At 44.8% G+C, this 24,763-nt stretch overlaps 1 protein-coding gene across 1 annotated transcript; it reads left to right on the top strand.

Moving 5' to 3' along the window:
* The first annotated feature begins 12,644 nt into the window (after positions 1-12,644).
* Positions 12,645-19,695, top strand: LOC144953778 (uncharacterized). The gene is made up of 4 exons (XM_078884416.1): positions 12,645-13,355; positions 14,140-14,159; positions 15,246-15,307; positions 16,136-19,695. The coding sequence occupies exons 1-4, from the start codon at positions 12,720-12,722 to the stop codon at positions 16,762-16,764; spliced, it is 1,347 nt and encodes a 448-aa protein (XP_078740542.1). The 5' UTR covers positions 12,645-12,719; the 3' UTR covers positions 16,765-19,695.
* Positions 19,696-24,763: the final 5,068 nt, after the last annotated feature.

Raw genomic sequence — 24,763 nt, 5'->3', positions numbered from 1 at the left:
ACCCCGGGGTCCCATAAGCCCCCCGGTTCTCGCATAAACTGCGTTGCGACGTCATTTTATGTCCGTCGAAGGTGAACGACACGGCCATCTATTTCCTCCACTCGACGAGCTCCACGCGATGGGCCAATCGAAGTTTAAAGGTTTTGTTTATTCTGCAGCATTTGTCCTCGCTGCTGCGCTTGGACGACTTGATGACAGAAGGATCCGCGCGGTGTGGGACAGAGTCGTCGAGAATAAATTAATTCATTAATTACGATTTTGACTTCCGTTCATTCGGGAGCCCCCCCGGGGGTCCCGCCATGAGGTTCAACCGCTCATAAAGTCCTCCGTGTTTGTGTCTGTGTGTCTGTGTGTGTGTCTGTGTGTGTGTCTGTGTGTGTGTGTGTGTGTCTGTGTGTGTGTGTCTGTGTGTGTGTGTCTGTGTGTGTCTGTGTGTGTGTCTGTGTGTGTGTCTGTGTGTGTGTCTGTGTGTGTCTGTGTGTATCTGTGTGTGTCTGTGTGTGTGTCTGTGTGTGTGTCTGTGTGTGTGTCTGTGTGTGTCTGTGTGTGTGTGTGTCTGTGTGTGTGTCTGTGTGTGTGCACGTGGTCGGTTGTTGGCAGCGAGAGCGAGAGTCGTGTCGCAGTTGGCAAGTGGAGCCAATGAGAATGACGCAGGAGCGCTGACAAAATAACTTTCATATAGTTCGTCATTCATTGCAGACCACTACCCGATAACGGTCGTGGCCGCCGACAGATCGAGGAACGGTGGGGGCGCGGGTCGCACTTGCAACACGCAAACAAACCTCAGTCCCATGTGGTTTTGAGTGCAAGAATCGCCCATAACGGAGGTTTTTGGGTCTAGATCGCCGCGTAACAATTAATAGATCACAATCGTGATCCATTAATTTTCTATCTACGTGAGCAATTGTTAGTCTATGAACCGCACATTCAAATGATGTACGTACAAACACAGACGCTTTTGAAACACACGTTGCCAATAACGTAAATATCTACGCGCCTTTGATGGCAGTCGATAAAACTGTTTTAGTTTTTGCTCGTTTGCATACAACATTTAATACATTGCCCAGTGAACGATATGAAATGTAACCACGGGTGTGTGTGTGCATGTGTGCATCGCATTTGGTAGGTGGCGCATCGGTTAGCGCTACGCTGTGCCACGAACCCGGCGACCCGAGTTCGATTCCCGCTCACGGCCACCAACACCACCAGTGACGATTATCTGAACTGATCATGGGCCGACTCGGACTCAAATGATTACCTGGTGCGGTGTGTTGCTGACATCTTCACTGGGGAGACAAAGGCGGCCGGGCGTGGTGCTGGCCACCCACGCGGTCGTGTGTCAAAGTGCCGGGAGCCTTCATTGGTACTACTTAAGTTCACAGTACTTGACCTAACAGTCGATTAAGGCTATACGGGGGATCTGTGTCTCTGTGTCCATGGCACGGGCTGGGGAAATATTTGCCGATGTGGTGTAGAAGTCTCCACAGTTGACTGGGCAATGTCCGAGTGCTCTTATCTTTTGTCTTGTTTAGATTTATATACAGCGGGGCCTTATTCCAAGGAGCTTTACAGAAATTATAACATATTCTTGGTTCTTTCGGTAAAGTCACGTAGAAGGGAAATAATAAAATAATAAAAATATTAAACAATGCAAATTCTCACGACGTTTCGACTGCAACACAAGCAATCATCATCAGGTGTGAAAATCCACAGCAAGGAAATTTGAAACAAGCATAACCCGTAAAAACAAAGTTTTTTACTATAAATCCTTTATATACGTGGCGGCTAGAGTCCTCTCGTCCTCTGGCTTGAGATGGCTGCCACCTATGGGTCAGATGATTGCATGGCACCATTAAGCAATTGGTAATTAAATATAATATTTTTGTCCTAAAAAGTGTAAAATGTTGGAAAAAAAATTTCACGAACATTAATTGTCACACACAACGAGTCTGTGTGGAAAATGTCAGCTCGATTGGATCACGGGAAGTGGGTTAAAAAACGACCGAAAGATTTGCACGGTCTTAAGCAAGCAAGCACGCAAGCAAGCAAGCAAGCGAACTTAATATAAAGGATTAAAAAAATTAACCCGTAACAAGTAAACCCGTAAAAACAAAGTTTTTCACTCTAAATCCTTTATATGCGTGGCGGCTAGAGTTCTCTCGTCCTCTGGCTTGAAATGGCTGCAATCTATGGGTCAGATGATTGTCTGCCAGTATTAAGCAATTGATAATTAAATATTTAATTTGTTTTCCCTAAACAGTGTAAAATTTTGGAAAAAAAAATTCACGAAAACTAATTGTCACACACAACGAGTCTGTGTGGAAAATGTCAGCTCGATTGGATCACGGGAAGTGGGTTAAAAAACGAGCGAAAGATTTGCACGGTCCTAAGCAAGCAAGCGAACTTAATATAAAGGATTTAAAAATATATTCGCCTGTGGAGGACGCGGGGATCGATCCCGCGACCTTTGGCATGGGAAGCGAGGGCGCTACCAACTGCGCTACTCCACCACGGCCTGTGGAGGGGTTACGCTCTGGGCTCTTACACTCTGACGTTCAGCCAAAGCCATGAATGCGTTCTATTTGAATATATGTAAAATAAAATTTTTTTGCCTAAAAAGTGTAACATTTTGGGAATTTTTTTTCACGAACAATAATTGTCTGGCACAACGAGTCTGTGTGGAAAATGTCAGCTCGATTGGATCACGGGAAGTGGGTCAAAAAACGACCAAAAGATTTGCACGGTCCTAAGCAAGCAAGCAAGCACGCAAGCACGCGAATTTAATATAAAGGATTTAAAAACAAAGTTTTTCACTATAAATCCTTTATATGCGTGGCATCGGTTTTGACTCGTTTTACCACTTTCAAGAACCTGGCGGCTTCAATTTAACTGCTCTATAAATAGTCTCCACTGTACAGCGTGGGGGCAGGGATTTCATGCCATGTGGTTAGTCAACATTTGCGTCATCATGAAATGGGCGGCTAGAGTCCTCTTGTCCTCTGGCTTGAGATGGCTGCCACCTATGGGTCAGATGATTGTCTGGCACCATTAAGCAATTGGTAATTAAATATGTAAAAAAAATTCCCTAAAAAGTGTAAAATTTTGGAAAAAAATTTTCACGAAAATTAATTGTCACGCATAACGAGTCTGTGTGCAAAATGTCAGCTCGATTGGATCACGGGAAGTGGGTTAAAAAACGACCGAAAGATTTGCACGGTCGTAAGCAAGCAAGCAAGCACGCAAGCACGTAAGCAAGTGAACTTAATATAAAGGATTTAAAAAGTGGCGTTTTTTTTCTTAACGTCAGCACCACAGACAGCGATTTGGCAGTTGGTCAGATGGACGAGTCCATCTATGTTCGGAAAAAAGGAGGGGGGAGCAGAAAATGGAATGTGGTCTGAAAGTCACCTTAAGCGTGAACACAATCAATTAAGACCCGACATGGTTTATCACATCTTTCCAATGATTGCTGAGCCAGCATCCATCTTCTCGGTTGAAATTGTCTGTGTTTGTATATTTGGATAGCCTCATGAACGAATCTCTCATGGCAGCCAGATGGCTTGCAGAGAACCTCTGTCTTGGAGAAGGCAATTTCATGTGAGCCCACTGAATTGTAACAGTGATCTGCCACGGACGAGGTGTTTGTCCTACCGTGTTTCAGGTCTGCTTTGTGCTCACGGATGCGGTCCGAGACATGTCGTTTGGTTTCTCCAATGTAACTGCTACCACAGAGGCAACTCAGTTTGTAGACGCCAGGGTACTGTATGTCCGGAATCACATCTTTTACAGACGGGACCAGATCACGGATTTTATGTAATGTGTGGAATCGGACCTGGATCTTGTGTTTATTCAAGATTTTGGAAATAGTTTTTGTGATCCCCGCAATGTAGGGTAAGGTGATGGTTTTGAATGGCTCCTCAAGAGGGTCCTTCTTCATAGTTTGGAGTGATGGCTTTGCGGATTGTGTAGTCGGAGTAACCATTAGCCTTAAGAGCTTGGTGTACGTGCTTGAGTTCACTGACAATGAGTTCCTGATCAGAGATGCATTGGGCTCTATGGTGCAAAGTCTTGATGAGGGAATTCTTCTGGGATGGATGGTGGTGGGAATCCGGTTTCAGGTAAGCATCCTCATGGGTAGCTTTCCTCTGTCTTTTATTGTTTTATATTTGTATTATTTCCCTTCTACGTGACTTACCGAAAGAACCAAGAATATGAATCCCTGCAGTCACGGAAGCTTTAAATCAGAAATTATAACATTACACTTATAATGATGAGAGTAGTGGGGTTGTTGTTATTACGTAAGTATGTACATTGAGCTTCTTTGGCACTGAACGTAGCCAACCGTGGCTAATCAGAGGTGCAGGGGAAGGATAACCAACTAAACATAATACACAACTACACTCTATACACTAAACTATATACACTACACTATACACTCCTATACACTACACTACATATACTCCACTACACACTACAATACACTACACTATATACACTACACTATACACTACACTATACACTGAACTCTATACACTCCACTATACACTACTACACACTAAACAATATACACTCCACTATACACTACTATACACTAAACTATATACACTACACTATACACTACTTTACACTAAACTATATACACTACACTACACACTACACTACATACACTCCACTAAACACTACTAGACACTAAACAATATACACTACACTATACACTACTACACACTAAACTATATACACTACACTACACACTACATACACTCCACTAAACACTACTAGACACTAAACAATATACACTACACTATACACTACACTATGTACACTACACTATGCACTCCACGATGTACACTCCACTATACACTACTACACACTAAACAATATACACTACACTATACACTACTACACACTAAACAATATACACTACACTATACACTACATACACTCCACTATACACTACCATACACTAAACTATATACACTATACACTACACTATACACTACTACACACTAAACAATATACACTACACTATACACTACATACACTCCACTATACACTACAATACACTGCACTATATACACTACACTATATACACTACACACTACTACACACTACTATACACTACACTACATACACTCCACTATACACTACTATACACTAAACTAAAAACACTTCACTACACACTACTATACACTACACTACATACACTCCACTATACACTACTATACACTAAACTAAAAACACTTCACTACACACTACAATACACTACACTATATACACTACACTATACACTACACTATACACTGAACTCTATACACTCCACTATACACTACTACACACTAAACAATATACACTCCACTATACACTACTACACACTAAACAATATACACTCCACTATACACTACTATACACTAAACTATATACACTACACTATACACTACTTTACACTAAACTATATACACTACACTACACACTACACTACATACACTCCACTAAACACTATTAGACACTAAACAATATACACTACACCAGGGGTCGGCAACCTGCGGCTCCGGAGCCGCATGCGGCTCTTTTGAACCTTGACCGCGGCTCCGGGGCGGATGCTAGCGAGGGGAGGAGGCGCACTGTGACACCTGCTCTGGCGTTGCCGCTGCTGACAGGTCGCCGCTCCGCTCCACACTGCCCGCCCGGTGACAGGCAATAACGTTGCCGTTGCTTTGTCACATGTTTGGAAGAAGTAAAAACCTTCCTGGGCAGCAAAGAGCTCACCTTTGCTGAGCTGGAACAGCCAGAGTGGCTGGAAAAATTACATTTTATGGTAGACATGACAGCACATCTAAACACGCTAAATACAACCCTTCAGGGGAAAGGAGGCACAGCCCTGCACATGCTGGAGGAGGTTTTGGCATTCGAGCGCAAGTTGACAGTGTTTGTCAAAGATTTACAGAGAGGTACACTGTCTCACTTTCCCTCTTTGAGAGAGTTCAAACAAAGTCATGATACGATAAATTTGGAATATTTCAAGTCTGCAATCACCACAATGCAAAGTTCGTTTGGGAAACGATTCTGTGAGTTCAGAGAGGAAAAAACGACATTATCCTTCCCTGTCACTCCCCTGGCGATCGATCCATCCCTATTGAATATGACTGCATTTGCAGGTGTAAGTCAACCTGATCTTGAGATGGAACTGGCCGATATAGCCGACAAAGATATATGGGTGTCCAAGTTCAAATGCTTGACCGCTACTCTTGAGGATGTTGCCCGTCAGAAGGCCATTCTGGCTCAGAATCATAAATGGAGTGATATTGAAAACCTTCCCAAACAGGACAAACTTGTATTCGAAACATGGAATGCCATCCCCAACACTTATATAAACATGAAAAAGTATGCATTTGGAGTCCTGTCGATCTTCGGCTCCACATATGTATGTGAGCAGGTCTTCTCCAACATGAACTATATTAAAAACAAACATCGATCACGCCTCACAGATGACAGCTTGCAAGCCTGTGTGAAAATGAAGGTGACGTCTTACAGCCCTGATGTGCAGACACTGTGCACTGAGGTTCAGGAGCAAACATCCCATTAACCAGGTAATTTAGCTATTAATTTGCAAAAATATATTTTACATTGTTAAGTGAAAAAGTCCTTTTTTTATTCAGATTGACAGCTGACTGCACGATCCTGTATATAGCAATAAGGTAAGAAACAATATATGCAGTGTTATATTTGTTTTAATAGTTGCAATGGTTTTGCGGCTCCCAGTTTATTTTTTCCTTCGGAAACGGGTCCAAGTGGCTCTTTATGTCTTAAAGGTTGCAGACCCCTGCACTACACTATACACTACACTATGTACACTACACTATGCACTCCACGATGTACACTCCACTATACGCTACTACACACTAAACAATATACACTACACTATACACTACTACACACTAAACTATATACACTATACACTACACTATACACTACTACACACTAAACAATATACACTACACTATACACACTACACTATGTACTTGGCATCATGCGTAGCCAACCGTGGCTAATCGGTATGCTCGGGGGAAGGATTCCAAACTAAACACAAGAAGAAGCGGCTCTAAAGAAACGCGTTTGTCGACCTAGATGATGATTTAAAAGTGCAGACCTCCAGTGGCCTCCTAACATCGGAGGGAAGAGCGTTCCAGACGGTCGCAGAAACGCATCTGAAAGCGCTGTGCGATGATGCGGTTTGACCGTCTTTGTTCGACGGCCAGACAAATATCGCCGCTGCGAGAATGGTCGGAGTTGGCGTGATGATGGTTTACGCTCCTTGACGAGATCAGAGAGGCGATTGTGGTTCATTCGTGGCAAGCGCTTTGGGTGTTCAAAGTGCAAGTGTATCTTCTTGGTTCTTTCGATAAAGTCACGTAGAAGGGAAGTAATAAAATAACAGCTGTCTCCCCGACAGACCTGGTCTTCACCTAAGGACGGCTGCTTGCGTTGTGGCCGAAACGTCGTGAGAATTATTTTTATTATTTTATTACTTCCCTTCTACGTGACTTTACCGAAAGAACCAAGAAAATGAATCCCTGTAGTCACGAAAGCTTTACATCGAAATTCAGTGCAAGTGTAGTTATGGTGGACAGGAGAACAGTGGTGGAAAGGTTAAGTAGCGGTACAGGTGGTGATTGATATGGGTAGTGATAGGGGTTGTCGTAACGATAGGGTTAGTGGTACGGGTAATGATTGATAGCGGTAGTGATAGAGCTAAGGGCTGGGGAAGTCATATGGGTTGTGATAGGGGTAGTGATAGCAGGAGTGGTTGGGGTAGCGATAGGGGAGTAATCCTCGCAGCAGCGGCTTTTGGCATCGCGCGCTTTCAGATGGGCTTCTAGGGCCGTCTGGAACGTTCTTCCTTCCGATATTTGGAAGCCACTTGAGCTATGCACTTTTAGATCATCATCGAGATTGACAAACTCATTTGTTTAGAACTATAGTAGTAGGTTTTTACCCTTTCAACTGGTACAAAAAACTGACACCTTTATACAAGGGATCATGTTTGCAATAACCACAACAGAAGCAGTCAAAATGCAAATAAAAAAGAAACAACTCTGATAATGATATGCACTGTCCTTGAAGTTGATTGGTGCACACCCGAGACAGCTTTTCTTAGAGCCTAGTCTCAATTGGTGTTGGACCAGATGACGCCAAAAGGCCTAGAATTCAAAAACAGCGCACTATCAGAGTATTGAGAGCTCGGGGTAAGCATTCACACTATGAGACATCTCCTTTACCAGTGGCAAAATATAATTTAGAACGGTTTAGTTGTCCTTCCCCGGAACCTCCGATTAGCCACGGTTGGTTACGTAAGGTGCGAACGAAGTTCAACATACATACGAACTACTAAACACAACACTGCTATACAATACACTACTATGCAGTAACAACAGTACTATACAATACACTACTATACAGTAACAACACTACTATACAATACACTACTATATAGTAAAATACACTATACACTACACTATACATTACAATATACACTGCACATTATACACTCCACACTATACACCACACACTATACACTACACTATACAGCAGAGGTGGGACAAAGTCATTGTTATGCAAGTCCAAGTCGAGTCGCAAGTCATCAAATTCATGACTCGAGTCTGACTCGAGTCCAAGTCACATGACTCGAGTCCACATCTCATAGGTGGGACAAAGTCATTGTTATGCAAGTCCAAGTCGAGTCGCAAGTCATCAAATTCATGACTCGAGTCTGACTCGAGTCCAAGTCACATGACTCGAGTCCACACCTCTGCTATACAGTACACTACATACTACACACTATACACCACGCACTATACACTACACTATACAGTACACTACACACTCCACACTATTCACCACGCACTATATACTACACTATACAGTACACTACACCACGATACTAAATTGAAGACTCTTCAGAGCTGCTGATTGCTGTTGTTGTAGTTTGATGTCCTTCCCCGAACCTCCGATTCGCCACGTTAGGCTACGTATGGAGGTGCAAACAGAGAATCAACGTACAGTAGATAATTGATTATAATCTTTGGTTCTTTGGGTAAAGTCACGTAGATAGAAATTTAATAGATCACGACGTTTCGATCGCAACACAAGCAACCGTCATCAGGTGTGAAACAAACACAGCAGGAGAACTACTGACGTAGGAGAAAGAGCTGCTGCAACAAGAGGTTGCAATCGAAACGTCGTATTCTATTTTATTTATTTTCTTTACTCTCTGGTTCTTGCTTGTGATCGAAACGTCGTGATCTATTAATTTTCTACCTCCGTGACTTTACCGAAAGATCCAAAGAGTTTGGATTCCTGCAGTCAGGAAAGTTTCAAATCGATGTTATTGATTATAATCGATTATCCGACCGGTTGGCTTGGGGTGAGGAGACGCCGGATTTTCAAAAATCACGACAAAAACCATCATGAAAAAATACGATAAAAATACATACACACACAGCACCTACAAAAACACGTGATACAATAATGTGCGAAAAGGAAGCCATTTTAAATAACGGTTTAGTAACAAAAATTGAACCTTTTTTAAGCCAGTATTAAAGTATGAAAAACTAATAATAATAACAATACGTAATAGATTTGAAGTTTTCGTGACTGCAAGGATCCATACTCTTTGGGTCTTTCGGTAAAGTCACGTCGGTATAAAATAAAATAAAATTGTATTTTATTTTACTTAGCACTCCAATCTCGAAGACTCTGCATCATGGGGTGATGTGGTACGTAGCAGCACTACTACGATCGCCGGACTGATGCAGCCTTCAGGCCGGTGAATTGCACGGACCTTTCTCCAGATGGCACTGTGTATATTTTCTGTTTTTATTACCGAAGTTATTAGTCGTGAAAAACGTATATACGTGCAAGATTAGCATTGTTCAAGTGATTGTATGTAGTGTATAATGTATCGTAGATAATATTTAACACTGAAATAAAGTTCACCATTGGAACCTCCTTTGCCAGTAGCAAAATATGTGATAATTATTTTTTTCCCCTTTTATCTGACAAAAAAACGGACACCTTTTTTTACAAGGAGTCCTGTTTGCATTGACCACAATACCTGCGGTCGGAATGCAAACAAAAAACACCACTCTGATAATGTATTGAAATTGATTGGTCCACACCCGAAACAGCTTTCTTAGAGCCAAGTCTCACATGGTGTTGGACCAGATGACGCCAAAAGGCGCACAACTCAAAGACAATGCAACCATCAGAGTATAAAGAGGTAGGGGTAAGTATTTACACCATTGGAACCTCTTTTTCCGGTAGCAAAATGTGATAATTGTTTTTTTACCCTTTTATCTGGCAACAAAACTGACACCTTGTTATGAAATAAAGTTGTATGTAGAGTTTGCATGTAATGTATAGTGTACCATATATAATATTTGACTGCATACGTTGTATGTAGAGTTTGTATTATGATGGTGATGGTGGTGTTGAAGTGGTGATGGTGGTGTAGTGGTGATGGTGTGGTGGTGGTGATGGTGGAGGTGGTGGTGATGGTGGTGGTGCAGTGAACATCGCGAGCACTGGGGGAGAGACAAAGACGGCCAGGCGTGGTGGTGCTGTTAGCCACCCACCCCCTCTCTGTGTTGCCAGAGTGCCTAAAAGCACTTGCCCCTACAGTCTGTTACAGGCTACACGGGGGATCTTTGTCTTTGTAAGGGGGGGGGGGCACAGGTGGTGCATCTCCCACTCATGTCACGCAGTCGACCCCTGGGCACCTTCAAGGTCTGCCCCCCCCCCTGTGACCTCCCCCTGCTGACGGGGTTTCGACGTTTCACGTGGTAGCCTCGACGCCGTGGTGACATCACCGCCACCTAGTGGCGAATGGCGGTTGTTGTGTGTGTGTTTATGTTGTGTGTCTCTCTCTCTGTGTGTCTCTCTGTGTGTGTCTCTCTATGTGTGTCTCTGTGTGTGTCTCTCTGTGTGTGTCTCTGTGTGTGTCTCTGTGTATGTGTCTCTCTGCTTGTGTGTCTGTCTGTGTGTCTGTGTGTGTCTCCTCTCTGTGTCTCTCTGTGTGTGTCTCTCCTTTTGCCTCTGTGTGTGTCTCTCTATCTGCTTGTGTGTCTGTCTGTGTGTTTCTCTGTCTCTGTGTGTGTCTTTCTCTGTGTCTCTGTGTGTGTGTCTCTCTCTGCTTGTGTGTCTGTCTGTGTGTCTCCCTCTGTGTGTCTCTGTGTGTGTTGTGTGTCTCTCTCTCTGTGTCTCTGTGTGTGTGTCTCTCTCTCTCTGCTTGTGTGTCTGTCTGTGTGTCTCTCTCTGTGTTTATCTGTGTGTCTCTCTCTGTGTGTCTCTGTGTGTGTGTTTCTCTGTGTCTCTGTGTGTCTGTGTATCTCTCTCTCTCTCTCTCTGTCTCTCTCTCTGCTTGTGTGTCTGTATGTGTGTCTCTCTTTGTGTGTCTCTGTGTGTCTCTCTCTCTGTGTCTATGTGTGTCTCTCTCTGATTGTGTGTCTGTCTGTGTGTGTCTCTCTCTGTGTGTCTATCTCTGTGTGTCTCTGTGTGTCTCTCTCTCTCTGTGTGTCTCTGTGTGTGTGTCTCTCTCTCTGCTTGTGTGTCTGTCGGTGTGTCTCCGTGTCTGTGTTTTGTCTCTCTCTCTCAAATGTAGCAATCTTTGGAAGAATGTAATCAACCAGGTGGGGTGTTCACACGAAATTGATTTTTCCAAGACGGAGGTTACTCTGCAAACCTACCGGCTACCTTCAGAGATTTCTTTATGAAGCCATCCAGATATAAAAACACAGACACAACTTCAACCGAGAGGACGGGTACAAACTAAGCAATAATTGGAAGGACGTCATTAACCAGGTAAAGTCTTAACTGACTGTGATGTTTCCATACAACCTGCATATGTCAGCTGATATTTCGACTCTCTCTCTATGCCTCTCTCTTAGATCTCTCATGCTCACATGTCCGTTGCATTGCACTCTCTTTGCTTTGGATGATGATGTTGATGATGTTGTTGATGATGATATTGATGATGATGTTGATGATGACGTCGATGACGATGTTTCCCGAAACGGAACCACGCGCGTGTCCTCCCCCCACGTGACCGCGTGACGCGGTCACAGCCGTCCCCACTTCCTCATTCCCCTTCCAGTTTGCTCCCCTCGTCTCGCCTGCACACAAACTCCTCTACCTCGTCAGGCTCCTCCACCACCACCACCAACACCACCACCACCTCGTCCACCTCGTCAGGCTCCTCCTCGTCCACCACCACCCCGACCACCAACACCACCTCCACCACCACCACCTCCACCACCTCCACCTCCACCACCTCCTCCTCCACCACCACCACCTCCTCCTCCACCACCACCACTACTACCACCACCTCCACCACCACCACCTCCTCTACCACCACCATCACCACCCCCACCACCACATCCACCACCTCCCCCACCACCTCCTCCTCCACCACCACCACCACCACCTCCTCGTCCACCACCACCACCCCCCCACCACCACCACCACCACCTCCACCACCACCACTTCCACCACCTCCACCACCACTACCACCACCTCCACCACCACCACCACTTCCACCACCACCACCACCACTACCACCACCACCACCCCCCCACCACCACCACCTCCACCACCACCCGATCCACTGCACCCTCGGAGCCGTCGATCAGGGGGGTCACGACGCCTCCACGTGCCCCGTGTGCGCCATGGAACGACCACCACAACAACAGCCACCACAACAGCAGCCACCACAACAACAACAGCCACCACAACAACAACAGCCACCACAACAACAACAGCCACCACAACAACAACAGCCACCACCACAACAACAGCCACCACCACCACAACAACAGCCACCACCACCACAACAACAGCCACCACCACAACAACAGCCACCACCACCACAACAACAGCCACCACCACCACAACAACAGCCACCACCACCACAACAACAGCCACCACCACCACAACAACAGCCACCACCACCACAACAACAGCCACCACCACCACACCAACAGCCACCACCACCACAACAACAGCCACCACCACCACAACAACAGCCACCACAACAACAACAACAGCCACCACCACCACGTGGGGACTGCCAAGCCATCGTTGAGGATCAGCTGGGCAAGCCACGTGGCCATCACGATGAGAATGTGACTGCTGATGGTGGTGGTGGTGATGTTGGTGGTGATGGTGGTGATGATGTTGGTGGTGATGATGGCGATGATGCTGCTAACGTTGGCGATGATGTCGATGGTGGTGATGATGTTGCTGATGTTGGAGGTGATGGTGCTGACGAAGCACCTGACACCTCACCGCTCGTCAGCGCCGTGGTAAGTGAAATCTGTTGGACTGCTAAACGATTTTGCTTTTAACAAATTCCACGTTGGAAATGTACAGGCATCGAGACCCATAGAGATACACATAGAGATCTACACACAGAGATACACAGGGATCCATAGAGATACCCATAGAGACCTACACACAGAGACACAAAGACCCATACACAGAGGCCCGTAGAGACCCATAGACACCCACAGAGATACATAGAGACCCATAGAGACAGAGACATGAGTGGATGAGTGAGTGGGGGTATGAGTGGATGAGTGAGTGGGTGAGTGAGTGGATGAGTGAGTGGGTGGACGAGGGTGTGAGTGGACGAGTGAGTGAGTGGGTGAGTGAGTGGATAAGTGGGTGAGTGGATGAGTGAGTGGGTGGACGAGTGGGTGAGTGGATGAGTGAGTCTGTGGATGAGTGAGTGAGTGCATGAGTGGGTGAGTGGATGAGTGGATGAGTGGATGAGTGAGTGGGTGGACGAGTGAGTGAGTGGACGAGTGAGTGAGTGGGTGAGTGGGTGAGTGAGTGGATGAGTGGACGAGTGAGTGGACGAGTGAGTGGGTGGACAAGTGGGTGAGTGGATGAGTGAGTGGACGAGTGAGTGAGTGGACGAGTGAGTGGGTAGACGAGTGGGTGGGTTGGTGCCGTACTGGTTTTGTTTCGCCTCGCGATGTTGACTCTTACAGGAGAAGTGAATATGCCGTCGTAAATTTACATCGATTATATCGATTGAATGCGCGTGTTGTGTGTGTGTGTGCGTGTCTCTGTGTGTCTCTGAAGGATGACAGCAGAGGGCTGAGGTGAGTAAAGTCCCTGAGACTTGTGGGGGAGGGGGTGGGACACAAAGAGCTTCATAGCTCATCGGATTTACTACCCCACCCCCAGTCTCTAGACCAGAGTTTGCCGATTTTGATTCTCAGAGCTTGCAGGCGACAATGGATTAGCTCCACAGTGTGTGTGTAGTGGTTTGTAGTGTGTGTGTAGTGTGTGTCGTGTATGTGTGTAGTGTGTGTGTATGGTGTGTGTATGGTGTGGTGTGTAGTGTGTGTGTGGAGTGTGTGTGTGTGTAGTGTGTGTGGTGTGTGTGTAGAGTATGTGTGTAGTGTGTCTAGTGTGTGTGTGTAGTGTGTGTGGTGTGTGTGTGTAGCGTGTGTGTATGGTGTGTGTATGGTGTGGTGTGTGTGTAGTGTGTGTGTGTAGTGTGTGTGGTGTGTGTGTAGAGTGTGTGTGTGGTGTGTGTAGTGTGTCTGTAGTGTGTGTGTGTAGTGTGTCTGTAGTGTGTGTAGTGGTGGTATGTGTGGTGTGTGTCGTGTACATGTGTGTGTACTGGTGTGCTTAGTGTGTGCTTAGTGTGTGTGTGTAGTGTGTGTGTAGTGTGTGTGTAGTGTGTCTGTAGTGTGTGTGTAGTGGTGGTGTGTGTAGTGGTGTGTGTAGTGGTGTGTGTAGTGGTGGTATGTGTGGTGTGTGTAGTGTACATGTGTGTGTACTGGTGTGCTTAGTGTGTGTGTAGTGGTGTGTATAATGTGTATAGTGGTGGTGTATTGTATTTGTGTATGCAGTGGGTAGTGGAAGTGTCGTAGCGATTAGATCATTGGGCTACGAATCCGGCGACCCGAGTTCGAATCCCACCCAACACCGGTGACCATTATCTGAACAACCGGTTCCGGGCCTCCCCTAGGTCGACTCAGCCTAAAAAGGTACCTGATTCTGTGCTTAAACATTGCCACCGGGGGAGACAAAGGCGGCCGGGCGTGGTGCTGACTACCCACCCCCAAGTGAGCCACAGTGCCGGTAGCCTTCATAGGCGCTGCTACAGGCTACAAACAGCACTTGCCCCTACAGCACTCTTAAGGCTACACGGTGGATCTTTGTCATTGTCTGTGTAGCATTCAGGTCCTGCCGCCGGCCTCTTACTCGGAGAGACATCTCTGGACGCAGCTGCGTGCTGGTACGAACTCATCTCATCCTCGCAGCCTTCAGACGCTATATACACTACACTATACACGACTATACACTACACTACTATACATTGCACGAATATACACTACACTATACACTACACGACTATACACTATACTGTACACTACACTACTATATACTACACTATACACTACACTACTATACACTACACTACTATACACTGCACTATACACTACACTACTACATACTACACTAATATACACTACACACTACACTACTATACACCACTACTATACACTACACTACTACACACTACACTACTATACACTACACTACAATACACTACACTATACACGAGTGCTGTACCATGGACAAATTGCCATGTTCTGTTTACGTGACACAACCCTTACTAGTTGGCTGTGTCGGGTGGTGGAGGGTTTTAACGACACAACAACATTTATACATCTTCTTGGTTCTTTCGATAAAGTCACGTAGAAGGGAAGTAATAAAATAATAAAAATAAAACACAATAAAATAATCCTCACGACGTTTCGGCCACAACGCAAGCAGCCGTCCTCAGGTGAAAACCAGGTCCGTCGAGGCGACAGCGTCGTGAGCATTATTTTATTGTGTTTTATTTTTATTATTTTATTACTTCCCTTCTACGTGACTTTACCGAAAGAACCAAGAAGATGAATCCTTGCAGTCACGAAAGCTTTAAATCGAAATTTAACATTTATACATTTAAGCGATCTAACCCAAAAAACCTCTATTATGGATGATATTGCTCGCGAAAGCCTTCCGCGTGTTAAACTGAAGGTCATTTCTGCCGCCGGATTTCCCATTGCCGTTTCAGTACCCTGCTCGCCAACTCTCGACCGAGACACCGCGCACGCAACGCTCCGGATCTCTGCAGACCTCAGGTCCGTCGAGAGGTACCACCTCCCCCAGCGCCGCCACCACCACTACCACCGCCAGCAACAGCAGCAACAGCATCAGCAGCATCAGCCGGTCAACGAACACAACAAAAGGTTCCAGGACTGGTACCAGGTCCTGTGCTCCGATAGCATCCCGCCTGGACGCCACTACTGGGAGGTGGACCTCAAGGACTCCAACTGGTGCGAGGTCGGCGTCACGCTCGGCAGCATCCGTCGCGAGGGCTTCCATGCCGCCTGCAGCCTTGGGGGCGGACCTGGCAGCTGGTGCCTCTGGAAATGGCACGGCGACTTCTACACACGGCACGGGGGGCTGCGGGAGCCGCTCCCTGCGTCGACGGAGCGGGAGGAGTGGGCACCGGGGCCCGCCAGGGTCGGCCTGTTGCTGGACACCGGGTCCAAGGAGGCGGAGGGCCGGCTGGAGTTCTACGATGCGGAGACGCGGCAGCTGCTCCACCGATTCGAGGGCAGCTTTGCAGGCGCCCTGTACTGCGCCCTGGCGGTTTACGAGGGGCGGGTGACGATCGGAGACATCTGCGAGCGAGTTTAAGAGGTCGTCCGGGAAGGCGGACTTCTTGATTCCGGCTAATCTTGATTTGAAGCTTTCGTGACTGCAGGAATCCATACTCTCTGGTTCTTTCGGTAAAGTCACGTAGGTAGAAAAATAAAAATAAAGTAAAAATAATAAAAATAATAAAATAAATTTTAAATAAAATATTTATTTTTGAAAATAATAAAAGCAAAATTGCGACTTAAATTTTTACTTAAAACTTTCGTGATTGCAGGAATTTATACTCTTTGGTTCTTTTGGTAAAGTCCACGTAGGTAGAAACAATTGTAATAGATCACGACGTTTCGATCGCCACAACAAGCGACCTTATTCAGTCACGAAGGCTTCAAATCAAGATGTAAAGTTAATGAATAAACGACGATTTTGACTTCCGTTTATTCGGGACCCCAGGGTCCCGCCAGGAGGTTCAACTGGAGCAGCGACCTCCTCAACTGCTAAACCCAAAACTGCTCTTGCATCCTAAAGTCTTGAAGAGCACCCCTCACCTGAGCGCTGAGCGTCGTCCCCCCACAAAGAGACGCAGGCTCGTAGTCTTGCGTTCTTGTACGTTATTTTACATTCAATCTCGGCTTAAAGCTTTCGTGACTGCGGGAATTCATATTCTTGGGTCGTTCGGTAAAGTCGCGTAGATAGGTGCAAAGAAAATAACAAAAAACTACGACGTTTTTATCACAACACAAGCGGTCGTCTTTTCCTGAAGACACTACACTATACACTACACCACTATACACTACACTAGTGCTGTACTAGTATACTAGACTATACACGACACTAATATACACTCCACTATACACTACACTACGATACACTACACCACTATACACTACAGTATACACTACACTACTACACACTACACACTACACTACTATACACAACACCATTATACACTACACTACTATATGCTACACCACTATACACTACACTATACACTACACTATAGTGCTGTACTCGAGACGAATTGGCACGTTCTGTTTACGTGACACAACCCTTACTAGTTGGCTGTGTCGTGTGGTGGCGGGTTTTAACGACACAACGACATTTATATATGTTTACGCGGCGATTTAACCCAACAAATAACCCCCCTCTATTATGGATTTTAAAGGCTACCGGTCCAGTTTCCTGGTCAAACATTCATGTTCAGCACGGTGCTGTTCTGCTAACCCCTACAGTCTCTCCATTCTCGCTGCGATGCTCCCCCGAGTGCAAGGCCAGTTCCGAATTGTGCCCCACCAGTTACGCGATGCAATTTCCTCGGGGTGTCCTCACCTTGCTTTCATCCCTGAAAAACGTGGGCTGCGCCAGGGTTTGCGACTGATGTTTTTCGCGACCAATATTATTCATAATCAACGTTTTTGGGTTTAGATCGCGTTATTTATAAATGTGTCGTAACCCTCCACCATCCGACACGGCCAATCAGTAAAAAAGTGTCACATTGACAAAAGACAAATAGTTCACTGCTTTAGCCCACCGGTGTGTTGAAGCGTGAAACCACAACATTTACAATTTGAGTAGCACGACGTTTTGCTGGTAATTGCATCCAGCATCATCGGGCAATTCGCCAGAATGGTGAGGCTCTGCTCTGTCTTCCGTTCTTATATAGAGCAGCAGCAGCAGGGTGACGTCATCATTTCATTTATTAGGTATGAACCTGTGAGCCATGCGGCTCTTGACTCGGGTGCAACCGCAACAAAACAAAAACATGAACAAGAAACATCTTAAAGTGAGTACACGCAACAGAAAAATCCTGGAAAAAAACTGCAAAGTCTTCCAGAAAAAACACAATATTTCAACGCTGTGTGCAGTAATCCCAGTGGGATGCAAGTCAAACAATAACAACCATAAGACAATGCGGATTAAAGTTATCAGGCTAACTCTTTACTACACCAAACAAACATGGCTAAACCAAAACGTTTTCAAAATCAACAAAATAAAGCTATAATAAGTCATATTTAAAAAATACTTTCTTTTTAAAACACGCTTTAATTAAATGTAATGTACGAGTAATGGCAGAACTCCACGACTCCAGGAAGTGGGCCCGAAGCTTGCCATAGCGTCAGGGACCGTGGTGATTTACAGCCAACGTCAGTTGAGCGTGGACAATTAGAGCCAAGGTGAAACATAACATATAAAAAATATATTTTAAATGTTTTTTTTTATGATAAAATATAGCATTGTCATTAGTATGACATAAGTATACCAAGTTTGCAGTCGATACCACATTGGGAAGTGGGTTAAAACTGAGTTACAAGATTTGATGATAGGATAACAACAGACAGTGAGTTAATAGAAAGCGTGTAAAAAGATTGTTTAAAAATATTTTTTTTATTTTTAATGATATAATATAGTATTGTCAACCGCAAGACATAAGTATACGAAGCTTGCAGTCGATACCACATTGGGAAGTGGGTTAAAATTGAGTTACAAGATTTGAGGATACGACAACGACAACAGACAGTGAGTTAAATAAAAGCGTTTAAAAACCAATGTAGTCCCTCAATGGCCGCTCGGATTTGCCTGTGCCAAGTCCCGGTTATGAAGAGAGGTGGGCGGGATTGTAGCTACGATTCGTCCATTCCGATCTCACTTGCACCATTCAGCCAGGTGCTTGGGTCGGGTCGTTTGAGTTTCTGACCGTGCGCTGCACCAAAGATGGATGGCCTATGAGGCTCCGCATTGTCTTGGGCGAATGTGCCCGCGGGCCCCATCTGATCCGTCATACGACTGGGGTTCGTACTCTACGCTCTTCATAGCGGGACCCTACGAATCTCCCAGCCTGGGCTCTTAGTGCTCGACGCTGGGCATGGGGGTCGGTGCCTTCTCAAGCGTTTCCCCCCGAAGGATCTGGAACGATTTTGCCGGCGGTGATCCGGCACGCTACGAGCCCCCGGCGTCTTTTCGGAGTGGGGGGGGGGGGGCGCAAGACTGACGATTTTCTTCGTGGCTTTTTACTCAAACGTCGTTGTTGTTGTCTTTACGTTTCAGTTTAGTAGTGTAGTGTGTCTAGTGTAGTGTATAATGTTTTTTTATATCTCACCCACCTCTCCCCCCCTCATTTAAGTGGAGGTTTACGGTGTTATGGGCGGGTGGTGGGTGGAGCAGCCGACGGTTCTAAGGCCATGCCCATTGGGATTTGTGAAGGAGGAGGACATTGGAATCGGAATTTTTTTTTAATTCGTCGAGGAACGCTAAGTGAGAAATGAGCGGTGGGTCTCGATTTAAAGCTTTCGTGACTGCAGGGATTCATCTTCTTGGTTCTTTCTGTAAAGTCACATAGAAGGGAAATAATAAAATAATAAAAATAAAACATAATAAAATAATTATCACGACGTTTCGACCACAAAGAGGACGGCTGCTTGCGTTGTGGCCGAAACGTGATAATTTTTTTATTATGTTTATTATTTTATTATTTCCCTTCTACGTGACTTTATCGAAAGAACCAAGAAGATGAGCGGTGGGTCGTTTGGGAAGCCGCTATGGTGGGTGAGGGGGGGGGATGGGGAAATGAGCGGGATTTGGTTTGAAGAGTAACGGTGATGTTTGGGAAAAGATGGGGAAGGGAGTACAAAGGAGGGGTTAGAAGGGTGGCTGAAGGTGCCGCGTGTGGGTTGCACGAAAGGAGTGAGTCCCCGATGTGTCGATCTGCTGTAATAAAGACGAATTTTAAAACGAAATTTTTTTTTTAAACGGAAACGCACTTTTTTTTTTCAATTTTTATTTTCACCAGCGAAGGCCCCCACTGACCTATACGGTTTATTTTTGAAGAAACGACCTGGCTATCACAGACGACAGCAGCTCCAACGGAGTGGCTGATAATCTTTGGTTCTTTCGGTAAAGTCACGTAGGTATGAAATAAAATAAATCACGACGTTTCGATCGCAACACAAGCGGTCGTCCTCAAGGGGGAAAAAATATAATCTTCAGGTGGGACCGCCACAGCTAAATTTAACACTTGATACAGTAATTTAGCGGTGACGGTCCCACCTGAAGACGAAGACTTGTGTTGCCTCCGAAAGGTCGTGATTTTTTTTATTTTTTTACCTACGTGACTTTACCGAAAAAAAAACCTAAGAGTATCCCTCAAGGCAGACACAAATATGTAAGATACGCATTAGAGACGAAGCAGCAGCCGAAACAAATGACCGGAAGATAAGTGAGGGCGTGAAAAAATAACTAGGGGTAACAATGATTAAGGATCAGGTGAGGGAAGCAAGACTGAGATGGCATGGCCATGTAAGTGTGCAGTGAAAATGGAAGCTTAATTTTACGATGAAAAAAAAATTAGGTATAAAGACTAGTTTTTCAATGCACACACTTTTATTTGCACTCTAAATTGCAAAAATGTATTATTTTGAGGCCGTAATAAATACCATTTGACGTGCTGAATAAAAGTGGGTGGCGACATTTCGATGTCATGCACTCACTTTTATTCAGCACATTAAACGCGATTAATTCTGGAGTAAAAAAATATTTTGTTTCTACATTAAATCGCAAATAAAAGTGCGTGCATTAAAAAAACTGTGGTTTTACCTACTTTTTACATGTTTAATGATCGTATTTGCAATCATTAAGTATAGTACTGTATGAACTACGGTAAGACACATATAGACTGCAATGTTGTAACAATGCGATCCGTATTCACTCTGCACATATTTAGCACTTTAATTAAAATCATTACTCTTTGGTTCTTTCGGTAAAGTCACGTAGAAAGAAAATAAATTAAATACTAGAGTACGACGTTTCGATTGAAACAAGCAACCGTAATCAGGTAGAACTACATTTGAGAGAGAGACAAAACACAGACACGGAGACACAAGCAGAGAGACAACACAGAGACACAACCCTCACCCTGTCTGGCAATAAAAACAGCAGTTCCTAAGATGTTTCAAGCACCCCCCCCCTTCTACCCCATATAATTATTCACTGTGTAACAAAAAAAAAGTTTTTTGTTCCTGGCTAGTAAGTGTTCTTTTCTTATTGCTTATGCCTCAAAAGTATAGAAAATTGGCGATTTATTCCCCCGCAAACTTTGCTTTTGTGACCAGGACAGTGACGTTTTGAAACTTACCTATTTTCAATGAGAAAACGTGGTGTACATTTGTGTCATTCCTTCACGTAAAGTTCTGGTCACAAAAGCAAAGTTTGCGGGGGAATAAATAGCCAATTTTCTATACTTTTGAGGCATAAGCAATTGGAAAATAACACTTACTACCCAACAACAAAAAATCGTGTTACACTGTTATTAATGGAGGGGATGATTAACTTTGCTTTTGTGTCCTGGTAACAAAAGTAAAGTTTGTGGGGGAATAATAGCTAATTTCTATACTTTTGAGGCATGAGTAATTGGAAAATAACACTTACGACCCAGGAACAAATAAATCGTGTTACGTCGTGTTAATTATTCACCGGTACGGAGGCTTTCGTGAAACGCGTGAGCTCACCTGCGCTGTCTGCAAACGCACGCCCACTCGTTTGATCGTTGCCTTATAAAAAACAAAACCTGGTAATGCTAGAATGCATAATTGCTAGGCTTGACGTACAGCTAACATGTAACCCCCTCCTTCCCCCCGTCGACAGATATATATAAATATTGTTTTTTGTAAAATATGAATTAAACAATAATAGAAAGACGGCAGCTGTAGTGAGGTCCACGTGAAAGCCGAGAGTGTCTCTGCGTCTAAGTGCCCTATCGGTGTTTGTCATGAGCCCAATTTACATACGACCGCACGTTCTGACTCTCCTTTACCCGCGGATAATTACTAGGCTTGATGTACACGCAACCCATCTAGACGTATAGAGAAATATGAACGCGCTTGTGAATTAACAACATGTCAATCGAACGGCAGCTGTAAATACGCCCACGCGAAAGCCCACAATGTCTCTTGCGTCTAATTGCCATCTCGGTTGGTGTATCACGAGCCCACTCTGAATACGACAGAACGTCCTGACTCTTCCTTAACCCGCGAATAATTAGTCGGCTGGATCTACACGCAACCCTCTAGAGTCCAGGGGCGGGGAACCTTTCTTTCTGCCAAGGGCCATTTGGATATTAATATAACATCATTCGCGGGGCCATACAAAATGATCAACTTAAAAATTAGCCCGTTATATTTGGTCAAACATTTAATGAACTCACCCCTAATGCGTTGGGCTGGAACTGCTTCTCTTTGGCGAGGCGTGTGATGTTAGCTGCTATTGACGATGTTGCTGCTACTCGCAACTGCTTTTCCAGGTTTGCTCCTATAGATTTATTGAATTTCGAGTCCCGCCTGCGGTTGCCTTGGCAGGGCCAGACTCAAATGATTTCGCGGTGCCTCATACGGCCCGCGGGCCGGACGTCCCCCACCCCTGCGTCTAGCCAGATAGAGAAATATGAACGCGTTTAGTAAATTAACAAAATATCAATCGAACGGCAGCTGTAAATACGCCCACGCGAAAGCCGATAGCGTCTCGGCGTCTAATTGCCCTACCGCTGGTTTATCACGAGCCCACGATAAATAGGAGCGAGCTTCGTGGCTGTGCTTCGTCTGCAGACCCTCCCCGTGGCTCATCCGGAACCACGGTTCCCCGTTCCATTCGTTCCAACCCGCCGACGTCCGCATCGTTGACAATGGACCCGGCTTTCTGGCTACTACCAATACTGCTGCTGCCGATCCTTGGCTGCGTCCGTGGCTGTGTTTGTGAGTCGGAAACAACAACAACAACAACGATAACAAAGACGACCACCACTACAAAAACAACAACAATAGTCTGTGGTTCTTTCGGTAAAGTCACGTAGATAGCAGAAAAAAAAACAATGATAAAAAATAAAGTGATTACAAATATCACGACGTTTCGATCGCAACGCAAGCAGTGGTCATCATCCCGATGACGACTGCCGCTTGTGATGACATCGAAACTTGTTTCTTTTATTTTTTTTATCATTCTTTTTTTCCGTCTACGTGACTTTACCTAACGAAAGTTTTACGTCAAACAACAATAGTTTAACGCGTAGCGGGCTTTCGCGACCAATATCATCCTTAATAGAGGTTTTTTTTGTTGGGGTAGATCGCGTCAATATTTAAATGTTGTTGTGTCGTCGTTTAAACCCCGCCACCACCCGACACAGCCAACTACTAAGGGTTGCGTCACGTAAACAGAACGTGACCAATTCGTCACTAGTACAGCACTAGTGTGTAGTGTAGTGGATAGTGGTGTAGTGTATAGTGTAGTATATACTGTATAGTGGACTGTATAGTAGTGAAGTGTATAGTGTAGTGTATAGTGTAGTGTATCGTGTATAGTGTATCGTGTATAGTAGTGTAGTGCAGTAGTGTATAGTAGTGTAGTGTATAGTAGTGTAGTGTATAGTGTCGTGTATAGTGGAGTGTATAGTAGTGTAGTGTATAGTCGTGTAGTGTATAGTGGAGTTTATAGTGTAGTGTATAGTGTATAGTAGTGCATAGTGTAGTATACTAGTACAGCACACCGTTGGAGAGCCAAGCCACAAAATGTACAATCTGTGTGGCGGATTTTAACGACACATTTATATATCTAAGCGATCTAACCACCACCACGTAGCGAGGCTTTCCCGACCAATATAATCCACAAGAGGTGTTTTGTTGTTGGGGTTAGATCTTGTAAATACTAATATACTCTACTGTACACTACACTGCTATACATTACTACACTATACACTACACTGCTATACATTCTACACTATACACTACACTACTATACATTACACTATACACTCCACTATACACTACACTGCTATACACTACTACACTATACACTACACTACTATACACTACATTATACACTACACTACTATACACTCCACTATACACTACACTACTATACACTACAATACACGCCACTATACAACACACGACACACTACACGACTATACACTACTATATACTACTACACTATACACTACACTATACACTACACGTAAATACGCGATCAAACCCTCCCAAAAAAAACGACTCCCAATAAA

Source organism: Lampetra fluviatilis (assembly GCF_964198595.1).
Source record: "Lampetra fluviatilis chromosome 45 unlocalized genomic scaffold, kcLamFluv1.1 SUPER_45_unloc_1, whole genome shotgun sequence".
Lineage (NCBI taxonomy): Eukaryota > Metazoa > Chordata > Hyperoartia > Petromyzontiformes > Petromyzontidae > Lampetra > Lampetra fluviatilis.
This window is presented reverse-complemented; position numbering and strand designations above follow the sequence as displayed.